This window comes from Simochromis diagramma, unplaced genomic scaffold (assembly GCF_900408965.1).
Source record: "Simochromis diagramma unplaced genomic scaffold, fSimDia1.1 OVJJ01000159.1, whole genome shotgun sequence".
NCBI classification, from domain to species: Eukaryota; Metazoa; Chordata; class Actinopteri; order Cichliformes; family Cichlidae; genus Simochromis; species Simochromis diagramma.
Window position 1 is genome coordinate 2,024,218 of NW_024387197.1, and position 13,759 is coordinate 2,037,976.

At 40.0% G+C, this 13,759-nt stretch overlaps 1 protein-coding gene across 2 annotated transcripts in view; it reads left to right on the top strand.

Moving 5' to 3' along the window:
- zmat4a (zinc finger, matrin-type 4a) overlaps positions 1 to 13,759 on the top strand; it is a 158,888-nt gene that overhangs the window by 115,420 nt on the left and 29,709 nt on the right. For both annotated transcript variants that reach the window (XM_040050061.1, XM_040050060.1), the window contains one exon: positions 13,184 to 13,280. In XM_040050061.1, the coding sequence (XP_039905995.1) occupies positions 13,184 to 13,280 (97 nt within the window). The remainder of the gene's footprint in view (positions 1 to 13,183; positions 13,281 to 13,759) is intronic.

The following is a 13,759-nucleotide window of genomic DNA, read 5'->3' on the forward strand; positions in this document are numbered from 1 at the left end:
GTGAACTCATCTTCCTATGACTGAATCCAGCATGTCATAAAGCTCAAACTGGTTTCTTGGACGTGTATTTCACTGCAAAATAAATGACTTCACTAAGATCTGGTGACTGATCTCAATCCGATAGAACACCTTTGTGATACAGTGAAACAGGAGATTGTGCCATATTGGCTGTCATGTCAATACGGACCATAGTTTCTGAGGAATTTTTTCAGCACCTTCTCAAATCTGTGCCACAAAGACTTTTGGTAGTTATGAAAGCAAAAATGGGAGCCAACTGGGTGGGGATAAGTAATGTCTCATTTAACGCTGCAGGTAATAAATGTGACTTGCATAGCTTAATATTGATGAGCAACAGAGAGCAGTATTACATTTGTTAATAGCTGTGACTATTTATAAGCCCTGCTCTGTGGAGCTGAAAAGTAACCCTCTTGACTTCAGCTGTCAGCTTGACTCTTCATGGAGCCCACCAGCATGTCACAAGCTGTTAATTTTACAGAGGAGGAGGGGAGAACTTTCTTGCTTATCATTTCCCAGTTACAATATGTCAATAACAATTACACAATATTATTCCAGCTGGCAGAGTGCTGGCTGCCAGAAGAGCACATGGAGCCCAGAGGTGTTGTAAAGGGCAGCAGAGTGTGACTGCACCAAATGGGAGAAACAAGTCTTCACAGCTGATTGGCCATGGAACTTCTAACTCAGAGCCTGATTGGCTACTTTTGCTAGTTGAGGGCAAACTGGTTGGTTCTGCTTTGTTCAGCTTTGTTATGCTACCCAAGCTTTTGAGTCCACGATGTTTGTTTCAGGAACATTATACATGGTGTGTTTGACTGCCGATGTTTGCAACTTCAGTTACCAGTACCGCATTTAAACCTATAAACAGGGACATAAATACACTTATGATTCAAAGAATAAATTCACCATTGTTTTGGACAATAAGCAGATAATAACAGTATTAACATAGATATTGTGCTGTAATGTGTGTTGGTGGGGATGGTGGTTCTGTACTCTGTGGGTTACATTTTGGCTTGGGGGAGATTGGGCCATATTAAAATTAGTAGGTTTACAGTTTATTTTGAGAATCTTTTACCAGGTGACATTGAATGGTGACCACTGGCTGGGAGAGTGGCTAAGGGGGTAGAGCAGGTCATCTACTTATCAGAAGGCTGGTGGTTTGATCCCTTGCTGCTCCAGTCTGCATGCTACGATATCCTTTGGCAAGATACTACCCCATTGTGTTCACTGGAGTGTGAAATTTAGAAAGTGCTTGTATGAATGGGTGAATGAGACATGCTGTATAAAGTGCTTGACTGGATATATCAGTATGTATATAAGAACCTGTGCATTAAGGATACATGAGCTAAACTGACTGGTTTCAGACTATGAATATACTAAGAGGCTGCATAAAGCCTTTATTAACTCTACAGGGGAGACACAGAATAAATAAAGGGCTGAAAATGAGCATTTTGTAGCTCTTTTCTAAATAAGTATTTTTGGTATACAAAGAGATGTTTTCACACCTTTGTATAAATTGGTGAGGTTCAAGTCAGGAGATTATGGCAGTCAATTCAAACATTCATGCCAGTTTTTAAGGAGAATCATTGTCCTCCTATAGAACTTCTTCTTAGTTCCAGTTCTCAACGAATTGCCTGAAGTCTATGTCCAGAATTTGATTATTCTTAGCCAGATACAACTAAATTAAACTAAATTTCATTAAACTAAATCAAATTGAATTGACCAATAATCTTGTGCTGGGAAAAAAGTGCAGTGAAGAGTTGGAAGGAGAGATATTTTTTGTTGCAAGATTCCTTTGTTTCCTTTACACGGGGTGTGAAATAAAGCATCAGCATTGGTTACTGGCCATTTTTGAAACAATGTTTCAGTCCAAAGTTTTGCATCACAGGGTGTTTGAAAAGTATGACTAAGGTTTCTAAAGCGACTGAAAAGGAAAGATTTCTAAATGAAGACGTAGTTTGTTAACGGGTTCAGTGTTTTGCAAATGAATCAAAGAATGCACTGCTTCTACAATCCTCTTATAACAAGTGTTGATCTCAATGAATAATTCATTAGAGATTTGCATGTAAAAATGAAAAACAGTTTAATCCCTTTATATCTTTACCTTCATCTGTTCTGCACGGCGCCTGTTTTTACAGTGCATTAAGAGGAGATGAATTTGCCGGCTTCAACAGAGTCATTATGGAGCGACAGAAAATGTCAGCACACTAGCTGTACTATTCAGCACTTGGACTAATGAGCATTACTCTCTGGCGATTATCAATTAGTAATGAAGTGGCAAATTGTCCTATCAGGCAAAACCAGCAGTGTGAGCCCACAGAGAGGAGAATGGGACCGCAGCAGGCCTTGCAGGCGGTCGGGATGCTGCTGCTTCTTTTTGCTTCCTCTCTGCATTTTATCCTTTCATCTTTCCCCCTTTTTTCCTCCCCTCTACCTGACCTTGTGCACTTCTCAACCTGCTAAGAAAATGTGCAGTCTGACTCTGAAGATTGTCCTGTGATGAAATATTCAAACGCTCTAATAAAATGGGAGGGAGCATCATCCAGTGGTCTTGTTTGTTGTTGTTGTTGTGTGTACAGAGCTGTGCAGCATTGAAAAGCTGATGGCAAAGACATAAGGTTGAAGATGGATAAAGAGATGGGCAAGCCATTAGCACTTTTAGCACAAGTGTAGAGACCCTCCAGATGTGTCTAACCTCATGATAAAAGCCTTTGTTTTATAAGTGGTGTACATACAAAAGAGTGCAGGTTAACCGCATGAGCATAGTGTAAAACCGAGGTCCCTGCTCACCTGTCCTCTTTGGCTTAGTTGATTTAAGTTGTTTTGGTAAAACTCCATCTTTGCGCTCTAATAGTCTACTTGATCCTCTGGTCTTTTGTCTGGTGCTCATTCTGTTCAAAGCTAACAGGGAGTAGTATTGAGATGGTGATATAACTGTGAGGACTGTAATGTTTGCATAAATGTAAATGGGATGGAAAATGAATTTGTGGTTGATAGTCCATTAAGACACTAATGGGAACAGATTGTGTAAGCACTTTTGCCCAGTTATCGCTGCAGCAAGTTTAAAACAGATGATCTCTTTTTTCCAGGTTTGTTTTCTTCTTCTTTTTTTATTAAAGTAAAGATGTGTTGAATTTTATCTCAGAAATAGCTAAACTTGTATTTGTGGTGAACTTTCTTATTTGTGCTGAACTCTCCCCATTCTAGCACTGCTGCTCAGGAATCGTGTGTTTACTCTTGTCAGTGTTTACAGACTGTGCCTGTAACTGTGTGGAAATGTATCCATCCATGTTCATGACTTGTTATCCAAGCCACAGTTTCGGGAAATCACTTTCCCAGCTGTCATAAGGTGAGAGGCAGGGTACACAGAGGGCAGGCCGTCAGTCTATCTTAATGTTTCAGTTTAAATATAGATTAGATAAACTAAAAAAATAAAATCTTTCAAAAATGCCCCCTTTTATGACTTTTACATCAGAACACATCAAATCAACAGATGACTGCTTTTAAGCTTTCTTTTACTTTCTTGTACTGGCACATAATGGACTTCATGAGAGAGACTGAAATAACACACATGCTATAGACTCCTTTGTTGTCCCACATTCAGTGTTCATAGAGTGACTAAACGAAACATGAGCTGCATCCCAGGTTTAGTGACTCACAACCAGACGATGTGAAGACAGACACAGCAAACAGCTTGGTTCATCTGACCACCAGCCAGCAGTTCATGTAACTATCTAAGTGCCTGCCAAATGCTTTTTATAGTACTCATAAGACACCTGCTGTCACAGAGATGTGAGCATCAGCAAAGGTAGAAGTCACGGTAAGTGGTAAAGCTCTGTTATATGAGATAAGCATCACCTTTGCGTTGAAGTGGCGTTATACAAGTTTGATCTAATTTAGAACCATTTGCCATCATCGTCTCGAGTTGTAAACACTGCCTGCGTGCTGTCATTTTCCTTTATTTATCATGCCCATTTGGGCGATGTACTTTAGCTAATGTGATTTCCAACACCAGCAGACATAAGATACCGTTTGTAATCATCTTGTGCCATGTCAGAGAGAAAAAATATTATAAATGTAATAATGGAATCGATGAAGGACGATGCACAGGAGCTAAAAAAAAAAGATGAACTACTGCACCACTGTGATCTGTGATTTCCATCTCAGTAGGTTTTCAGCTTTCATATGAGATGAATGATGAATTTGTCCTATCAGTACTGGATATGCAGTAATTGTTCTCATTATTTGTTCAATCAAAATGTTTTGAGACTAAAAAAATGTAATACAAATGTTTTTAAAAAAATCTTCGTGGTTTAAATTTGGTGATCTCCCTCTTCTTGTGTAACCCAGATCTGTTTTCTGGGCGGCTGCTATATTTAATCTAGTTTGTCCCTTTGTCCCACTTTTCCCCAATGCCTGTTGGATTTCTTCCTGTGCATCAACAAGCAAAACTTCAACTTTATTTATATGTTTGTGGAAGTGAACAATGAGTGGTCAGAGTCCCATCATAATCAGTTCCATTTTTGGCAGTGGAGGTTTAGCAGTCCTCAAAGAGTCGTGCTGTACAACGTTATGGCAGTGCTCTTACAAAACATCAGATCTATTATTCTCCAGTCTCACAGTTTTTTAAATAAGTAAAATGATACTTAAGTAAACTTCAGAATGCATTTTCTAAAGAAAATGCAGTGTGAGCGCTGCTAGCCGAATGGTTTGAGTTCAATTTTTATAATTGCTGAATCTTTGTTGAAAAAAATGTTTAATAAGCTAAAATACACCAAATCATTGACCTGAAAGCCAGAGTGCAGAACTGTTGAAAGCTGAAGTTTACACAGAAGTTGGAATGTAGTGTGTGTGTGTGTGTGTGTGTGTGTGTGTGTGTGTGTGTGTGTGTGTGTGTGTGTGTGTGTCCTTATCAGCGAGTGAGTGACATAAAGAGAAAGAGGGGAACTGGCATCAAATTAGGAGGTAAAATAGTTTTAAATCTTTAACTGTTTTGTGCGTCTTATTTTAGACTTTATGTTAGTGGGGAGATAAACTATACAGACTAAAAACAGAGACATTAAATGAGGTTAGACGACTTGAAATGTGGGAGAATCCACTAGAATCCACAGGCAGGCACATAGTTTCAGTTCTAATGATCCAGTCACAAAATATGATTCCTAATGTCATCAACTGACTCCAACTACCCAGATTTGAACCGCCTGTCTGCTGAAGACAAATCCACCCATGAAAATTTGGCCGCAAGTTAATGTGCCAATCAGAACGCTCTATCATTCCCATAGATTTAAATTCACCAACTGAAAGTAACTGCCAATAGCTTTCAGTTGGACTGAAGTAAATACTGACATACTGTTACACTGTGGCAAAGGTACTCCCTGTACCTGGATCCACTCAGTTGAATATTTTAAAAACTAAAGTTAGAAATGAGAAAAATACAAGCTCACATGTCCAAAAGAATCTAATACGTTGAACAGTGTTGAAGGAAGTTGACGAAAAAATATAATGAATGTACTCAACACTTAATCAGCGTTTACACTAATAAACTTCTGTCTTTTTATCCAGAGCCAATTTCCTGGGCTGAATACAGGGAGTGCAGAATTATTAGGCAAATGAGTATTTTGTCCACATCATCCTCTTCATGCATGTTGTCTTACTCCAAGCTGTATAGGCTCGAAAGCCTACTACCAATTAAGCATATTAGGTGATATGCATCTCTGTAATGAGAAGGGGTGTGGTCTAATGACATCAACACCCTATATCAGGTGTGCATAATTATTAGGCAACTTCCTTTCCTTTGGCAAAATGGGTCAAAAGAAGGACTTGACAGGCTCAGAAAAGTCAAAAATAGTGAGATATCTTGCAGAGGGATGCAGCAGTCTCAAAATTGCAAAGCTTCTGAAGCGTGATCATCGAACAATCAAGCGTTTCATTCAAAATAGTCAACAGGGTCGCAAGAAGCATGTGGAAAAACCAAGGCGCCAAATAACTGCCCATGAACTGAGAAAAGTCAAGCGTGCAGCTGCCAAGATGCCACTTGCCACCAGTTTGGCCATATTTCAGAGCTGCAACATCACTGGAGTGCCCAAAAGCACAAGGTGTGCAATACTCAGAGACATGGCCAAGGTAAGAAAGGCTGAAAGACGACCACCACTGAACAAGACACACAAGCTGAAACGTCAAGACTGGGCCAAGAAATATCTCAAGACTGATTTTTCTAAGGTTTTATGGACTGATGAAATGAGAGTGAGTCTTGATGGGCCAGATGGATGGGCCCAGATGGATGGGCCCGTGGCTGGATTGGTAAAGGGCAGAGAGCTCCAGTCCGACTCAGACGCCAGCAAGGTGGAGGTGGAGTACTGGTTTAGGCTGGTATCATCAAAGATGAGCTTGTGGGGCCTTTTCGGGTTGAGGATGGAGTCAAGCTCAACTCCCAGTCCTACTGCCAGTTTCTGGAAGACACCTTCTTCAAGCAGTGGTACAGGAAGAAGTCTGCATCCTTCAAGAAAAACATGATTTTCATGCAGGACAATGCTCCATCACACGCGTCCAAGTACTCCACAGCGTGGCTGGCAAGAAAGGGTATAAAAGAAGAAAAACTAATGACATGGCCACCTTGTTCACCTGATCTGAACCCCATTGAGAACCTGTGGTCCATCATCAAATGTGAGATTTACAAGGAGGGAAAACAGTACACCTCTCTGAACAGTGTCTGGGAGACTGTGGTTGCTGCTGCACGCAATGTTGATGGTGAACAGATCAAAACACTGACAGAATCCATGGATGGCAGGCTTTTGAGTGTCCTTGCAAAGAAAGGTGGCTATATTGGTCGCTGATTTGTTTTTGTTTTGTTTTTGAATGTCAGAAATGTATATTTGTGAATGTGGAGATGTTATATTGGTTTCACTGGTAAAAATAAATAATTGAAATGGGTATATATTTGTTTTTTGTTAAGTTGCCTAATAATTATGCACAGTAATAGTCACCTGCACACACAGATATCCCCCTAAAATAGCTAAAACTAAAAACAAACTACAAACTACATCCAAGAACATTCAGCTTTGATATTAATGAGTTTTTTGGGTTCATTGAGAACATGGTTGTTGTTCAATAATAAAATTATTCCTCAAAAATACAACTTGCCTAATAATTCTGCACTCCCTGTATACTTACATGTTTGGTCGCCCATCCTATGTCCCTTTTAGTCCAGGAGAATCCCTGTATGTAAGTCAGTCGTGCTATTTGATAAGGACACAAGATAAAGTGTTTGTTTCAACATCATTTCCAAGGATATATTATTTGGAGTTATTATCACTGCCTGATATTCAACACACACATAGCTGACCAAATACTCTAATCTTTGTTTTACCTGACCAGCTGCCTTTGCTTCTCAAGGTTTAAGAGTCCATCAGAACATTTACCTTTTTCTAAAAGGCTGTCATGTACCTTTTAGTAAAAAGTAGCTTCCATCTACCCACTTTACCATAAAGCCTTTAGTAGAGTGTTTGACCGATGGTTGTCCTTCCTAAAGTCTCTCCTGTCACCACAAAGGACTCAAAGCTCTCATTTACAGTATAAACGATGCACCACGACTCAGCTCCAAGTGCCACTACAAAGGATCTCAGTGCTTTTGAAATGAAATGCTTCAACAACATTTCTTTTTACATGAAAAAATGAGAACTCTTTAAATAAAAATGGGAAACTTTAAACGTCATTTTTATATAAATAAACTGTTTGCTCACCCTTTTATGTAGCATGAATCACAATGTTTTTTTTCCTTTTTTGAGTGTAGCTGACAGCGTGAGAAGATGAATAATAGTAGCAGGAAGACAGCAGAACTCACTTTAAGTCCATGCTGTGCCACAGCTGGTGTTTGCACTCCTATCACTTACCATGTCTCTGAAGAACAGTCCTCGCGTCTGCTCTGCCTCTGTTGAGTATCTTGTTTGAACCGGCCCTAAAGATGATTTCAGGCGGAGCAGCCCATATTCACTAAGTGCTTTTCATATTGTGGCTGGTTCTCTGAAGTGTGGGGGAGAAAGCTGTTCATGTGGAGAGAAGCAGACTGCGTTTGTGTTAAGAGCAGTTGAAAGAGAAGTGGAAAGTAGACTGCAGAAATATTCGAATTTACCTGTTTTTATCTTTTTTTTGTTGCACACCAGCTTTCAGATGCTACGTCTTTAACACCAAGTGATGTCATCTCTTCCAAACCTTATTGGCTGTGAAGATAAGCTGCTCTTAAGTCTGCATGGAAACATTTGAACCCCCCCCACCCCACCTCATTTCAATCCCTCTCCTAGCTTTTCAGTCAACTACATCCTTTTTTCAGAATAAAATGGCAGCTAGTGAAGTGGCCACGCTCCCAAAGCATGTTATTACCTAACTGTCACACAGTCAGACTGTGTGTCAAAGCTAAGAAATCACACTAAGGTTTGACAGGTACGTGGTTGGAACCATCATCCTCATTTTAATATTTCTATGGCACACTGATGAGCAGGTACGAGAAAGGTTTATGGAGCTTAGCGTGAGTAATTCTGTACTAAGAGAACGTGATTAATCCTAAAGTACTCCACTGTGTACTCTGGGCAGTGATGTATTGTTCTTTCTAAGCACAGTTGGAGACTCAGTTTGTAGAAAAATGTAAGAGTGACTTTAAAACACAGTTAATAATAAATGTAGGCGATAATATAACATTTACATTCTAAAGAGGTAGTGCTTAGTAAAGCAGTACAGCACACAATTATTTAATTAAAGAGGACCTAATATGATTGGTTTTATTGTTTGTTCTATTACTGCTGTTCAGGGTATGCAGAAGTGTTTGCTCTGAGCCAATAGAACTCAGTTCTTTGCCATTTTTCTACTCTTGGGTGTGTATGATGGCAGAAGAAGGGCTTAACCTCTCCAAGGTCATCTTAGGTATGCAGCTGTGACTGTAACAGCTCCACCCATTTACTCTTAAAATCTTTTGTTTTGAGGGGCAGCCAATAAGAAGGCATTTGCCGTTAAGGGAACGAAAGCAGCTTGTTTCAGACAAATAAAGAAGTGAGGGGCTGTACCAGAACCAGCATGAGCTAAATGAGGATTAATTTGGACTGTGAATCATGCAAAACTAGAACAGGTCATCTAATAATCGGAGGTTGGTGGTTCGATTTCTGGCTGCTTCAGTGTGCATGCCAAACATCACATCCTCCGTCTTAACCTTTTGTCTTTTTTGGTAGTGCTACAGTCTACAAATCATACACCCAACTTTCACTAGTATCTTGTAAACCTTCCCATTCACTTCCCATTCACTCTTGCAGCTATCCTTCTATGATAATTGTCTTCACCCACTCCACCCTGCTTGCACTCTCTTCTTCACCTCTTTAACCTCTCTTTCTCTCTCTCTCTGTCTGCTTTGGACTGTTGATGTTTAAATGTATCTACCTTCACTATCTCTATTGTTTGCATATCCACCTTTCCACCTGTCTCCTTCTCCTTCACATACATATTCTGTCTTGCTTGTACTGACTTTAATTCATCTTCTATAAAATTATATTCTATTTTTTTTTTCATCGCTCAAAATAAGCGTCACACTCGCGAAAGCCGGTATACCCGCCGAAACGCCGTGCATTTATCGAGACTTTCAACCCCAGGTAGGTCAATTATGGATCTTCGGATCCACATTATATCAGCAGCTGTTCTCCACCGTGAACTATGTTAAAAACAAACACCTCACGCCTCACAGATGACAGCTTACAGTCCTGCGTAAAGATGAAAATTCAGGAGCAGAAGTCCCATTGTAAACGTACCACAGCAGACCCGACGATGTTTCCATGAACACGCTTTTCAGCATCTCTTTATTGACCACTTTTCACACGGTTGCTGTCACCTAGACAAACAGTCCTTTCCTCTTCCTTAGTGTTCAGTATTGCATACAACTCGTAATAACAGTAAGCTTGAAAATAAGAAAGAAAATTGAGTTTAAAAAAGTAATGAATGATCAAGATTAGAATTGTTTCAACCTGGCCATGAAACCAAAAAAACATTCATAAATGTGTTTCTGCAACCTGTTGTCAGTTTTGTTCTCATAGATCAAGTAAGGGCCGTCTCTGTCTTTGCCATTTTAATGGTCCCTCTCAGTGTATTTTGATGTTGTCAAATCTCAACCAGAAACCACTAAATTTAGACCACAGGCTAGCTAGCCTGTCAACACCCAGCAGACAAATTGTGTTGGGTCAGACTATCACAGCTGTTAATCAGGGATGCTTCTCTGGAAGATATAATTTAGCATGTGGTCTCCTCATTCTCTCACTTTTTAGCTCTTTTTCAACAGAGGCTTGCAGTCACTGTTCTCAAGCTGTTGCTTTCAGCTGTATGTTGTATTCTCCACTCTTGTATTCCCCACCCTAAAATAGATCCATTATACTGTTAACAACAGGCTCAGAGACGAGGAAATTACACCAAGCTGATCTAGGTCCTTTTCAACAAAGTGTAATGCTGAACCCTAATTTAAAACTCTAGATTGGACGAGTTCTCCTCAAGATATTACGCCTCTTCTTACCCCACATTTTTGAACCGTCCAATTTAAGAAACTTTCAGTCAGTGCTTCGGTGGGATGAAAACATTTTTGAGTAATGATTTTATTCTGTCAGTTTTGCAAAGCAATTCATTATACTAAATCTCACAGTTGCAACTTAGCACCCAATTTCATAGAAACAGTGATTAAGTGTATGCTCTTTCAGCCTGGGCTCAATGCTACAGTGAGGGGGGGAATGAGCTAAAGTTACCAGATCTGAGTGGGGCAGATGCTTGCTGGTTAATTTAGCATGAATCCTGGACCAGTACCACCTTTTTCTTTGCTTATAAACAATCGACAAAGAATGTTGGACTGCTGATCAGTCATACTGCCAACAGTATCTCTTCCAAAGCTTCAGGCAATAGGTCTCAATAAGCTAAGAGAAAGCAAAAGATTCACTGCAAAACAAATTGATCTTGCCCAGGTTCAGAATCTGTTTGAGTGGTGCAAGCACGTACGGTTAGTCTATACGTTTGTGGACAAATAGTCTTCTCACTTTTATTTTTGTAGTTTTCTCTCTGTACGCTATGACAGAGGATTTAAAATAAATAAAAATGTAATTAAAGTACAAAATCCCAGCTTTATTTCAGTGGAATTGACAAAAATATTGCATCAACTGTTTGTGAATTATACACATTTTTATACATAGAGGCTTGAAAGTAACTGGACAAGCTAAACAAGTTTTAATATAAGGCCTTTTTTTAATTCTTGGAGTTGCAGTCAATGGCCCATGCATATCTGCAAATGTTGTGTGTTCTCCTTTGAGAAGTAACCTTAGACCCTGATGCTAGCATCGTGTTATATCTGTAGTGTTGTGTGCTCTGTATAAATTGCTTTTTAAAAAGTTTTACTAAGGCTTTGCTTGTATCTGTGGGTATTTTTTGACATACAATTACTTGATACCAGAAAAATCTCTCAGCTTCATAGCTTTCACAGACCAGCATGCATTTCATCTGTTTTTACAGCTAAAATGCTGCATGAGTTGTTTTTACACTAAAAACTGAGCTGAGCTCCTCTTAGCTTAAATATGTTTTTGGATATTTGACCTGAAGTTAAAACTAAATAGGCAGCTGATATGAATCTCATTACACCCACTAAAACATCTTTTTTTAACCTTTTTGGGTTTAGTAGTTTACCTCCTGGCAACTTCTTTTTTAGAGGTATACTTCTTATACGGTGAGATCGAATAAAGATCGAAGACATCAGTCTGTGTTTTCTTTTTTCTCTGCATGCATCAGCTCCACAACCTGTTATTTTATTTAACAGTTACCAAATTCCTAAGTTAACTCAAACAAATGAGACTGCAGAGCACATTTTTCTTCTGCTGCAACCACTCATCGGCTGCTCCCCACACCCTCGTTTTTCTCAGCAAAGGGACAGGTTAACCAAAACAAACGAGTCTCCAGTGCCTCAGAAAGTAGGAAGCAAAGTTGATGAAGGGGAGGAATTGCAGAAGCCTAAAGCTTCTGATGCTTCATCGCTCATGCACCATAGCGCCATGTGGGAAGAGCCGCAGGTGGCTGCCAATGATGGATACCGAAGTCACAGTATAATCTTTCACCCTTTCAAAAATAGTTTGAGAGGCAGGCTGTCAAAGGGGCACTGCAAGGCAGAGCTTCTCCGCCTGCTGCAGAAATTTAATGTCGATTCATGACTGCGTCTGGGGACGATGGTGCAAAATTGAAATCTCAGTCATGGTGGCGACCAGCTGACAGAGTGGTTATTGTAGAGCTTATCAGCGGGGAAGTGAAAGGGAGGGATTTGCCGCTCTCTGTGGGGAATATTGCCCTCCATCAAAATGGTAAAAGGGGAACAGCTGACATCAACACCCGAGACCAAGCCCACTGCAGATTTTCACCTTCCGCAACCCTGAAAGCAGAAAAACAAGAAGACTTTCAAAGTTTCGGCAGCGCTTTCCTCACCGCAGCGATTTAACAAACAATCATTCAGTGAGGAAATTTGATTGAGGAGGATATGGAAATGTGATTCAATGAGTGCAGGGTGGCATTTATTTTCTCTTGGCCTTTTGCTCTGAGGCATATTTATGGAGGAGCTAACTCAATTGTGAGAGCGAGGAAATCAAGACGGCCATTTTTCACACCACAATAAGATTAGTGCAACATGAAGGCGATTACACAGGGTGCTTATAATTTGCAGCAACAGGGCGCTGATTCAATACAGCCATTATCACCCCAAGGGCATTGCTGTCGCTATTTAGAAAAAAAAATAGGCAACTCATTAAATGTTGTAGATTCCAAATGATTCAGACATTTCAAGGTCTCAGGTGCTATGGATTTACTATAAAGATCTTAGAGCTATGACTGCTGCACAAAGAGTCTTCTCCTTCAGTGCAGTTATGGGAGTCTTCTTTAGCAAACACCAGTTTGTTAAGGCAAACGTGCAGAGTCACATGAATGCTCATCTGCTGCAGGACTGAGACCCGTCTGCGTGAAGGCAAACATGCCTTCTCACCGTGATGGATTGATTCATATTGGCCACGTGCAGCAGAGCAAAAATTGTATTACTGAATCAAGTTTTGAAAAATTCACTGGAGTAAAGCATTTGTTCAGTTCCCAGATTCGTTCCTGTAATGTGCGCTATTCTGTTTGATTCCAGGTCTGAAGCGAAGCTACTCCTGTGAAGTCTGCAGCGTCACACTCAACTCAGTGGCACAGTACCATGCACATCTGCAGGGCTCAAAGCACCAAAACAAGTGAGTGGATCCCACTAATGTTCATTTACAGCTCCTTTACACATCAAACTACTTATGCTGCTCTGGCAAAAGCCAACATGTTGTTTTCTTTGCTTTCACTTGCATTTTTCTTTCTACTTCTCAACAAAGAACCAGACATGCTACACTAATAATAAGAATGTTGCAGTGAGCGCCATTGCTGAGCTTTTGCTGGAGGCAAGCAGTGAGATTTTTCTCTGAATTAATTTCAGTCAACAAATTAAAGGACAGTCTATTATGGGAATTAACTCTCTAATTTAGCCTTGTTTGTCTTTTAGGTTGTTGCTAACTTATTGATGTTCAGCTTAAAGTGTGGATCTTAAACACTTCTGTGCTACAGTCTACCAGTTAATCGGTCTGGCTGACTGGGCAGAGTGTCAATTTAAAATTGTGGGCTGAACTTGGTTTTTGTAGTTAGTTGTGGGAACGTACTTCTCTCTTTTTCCCAAATCTGCAAAATA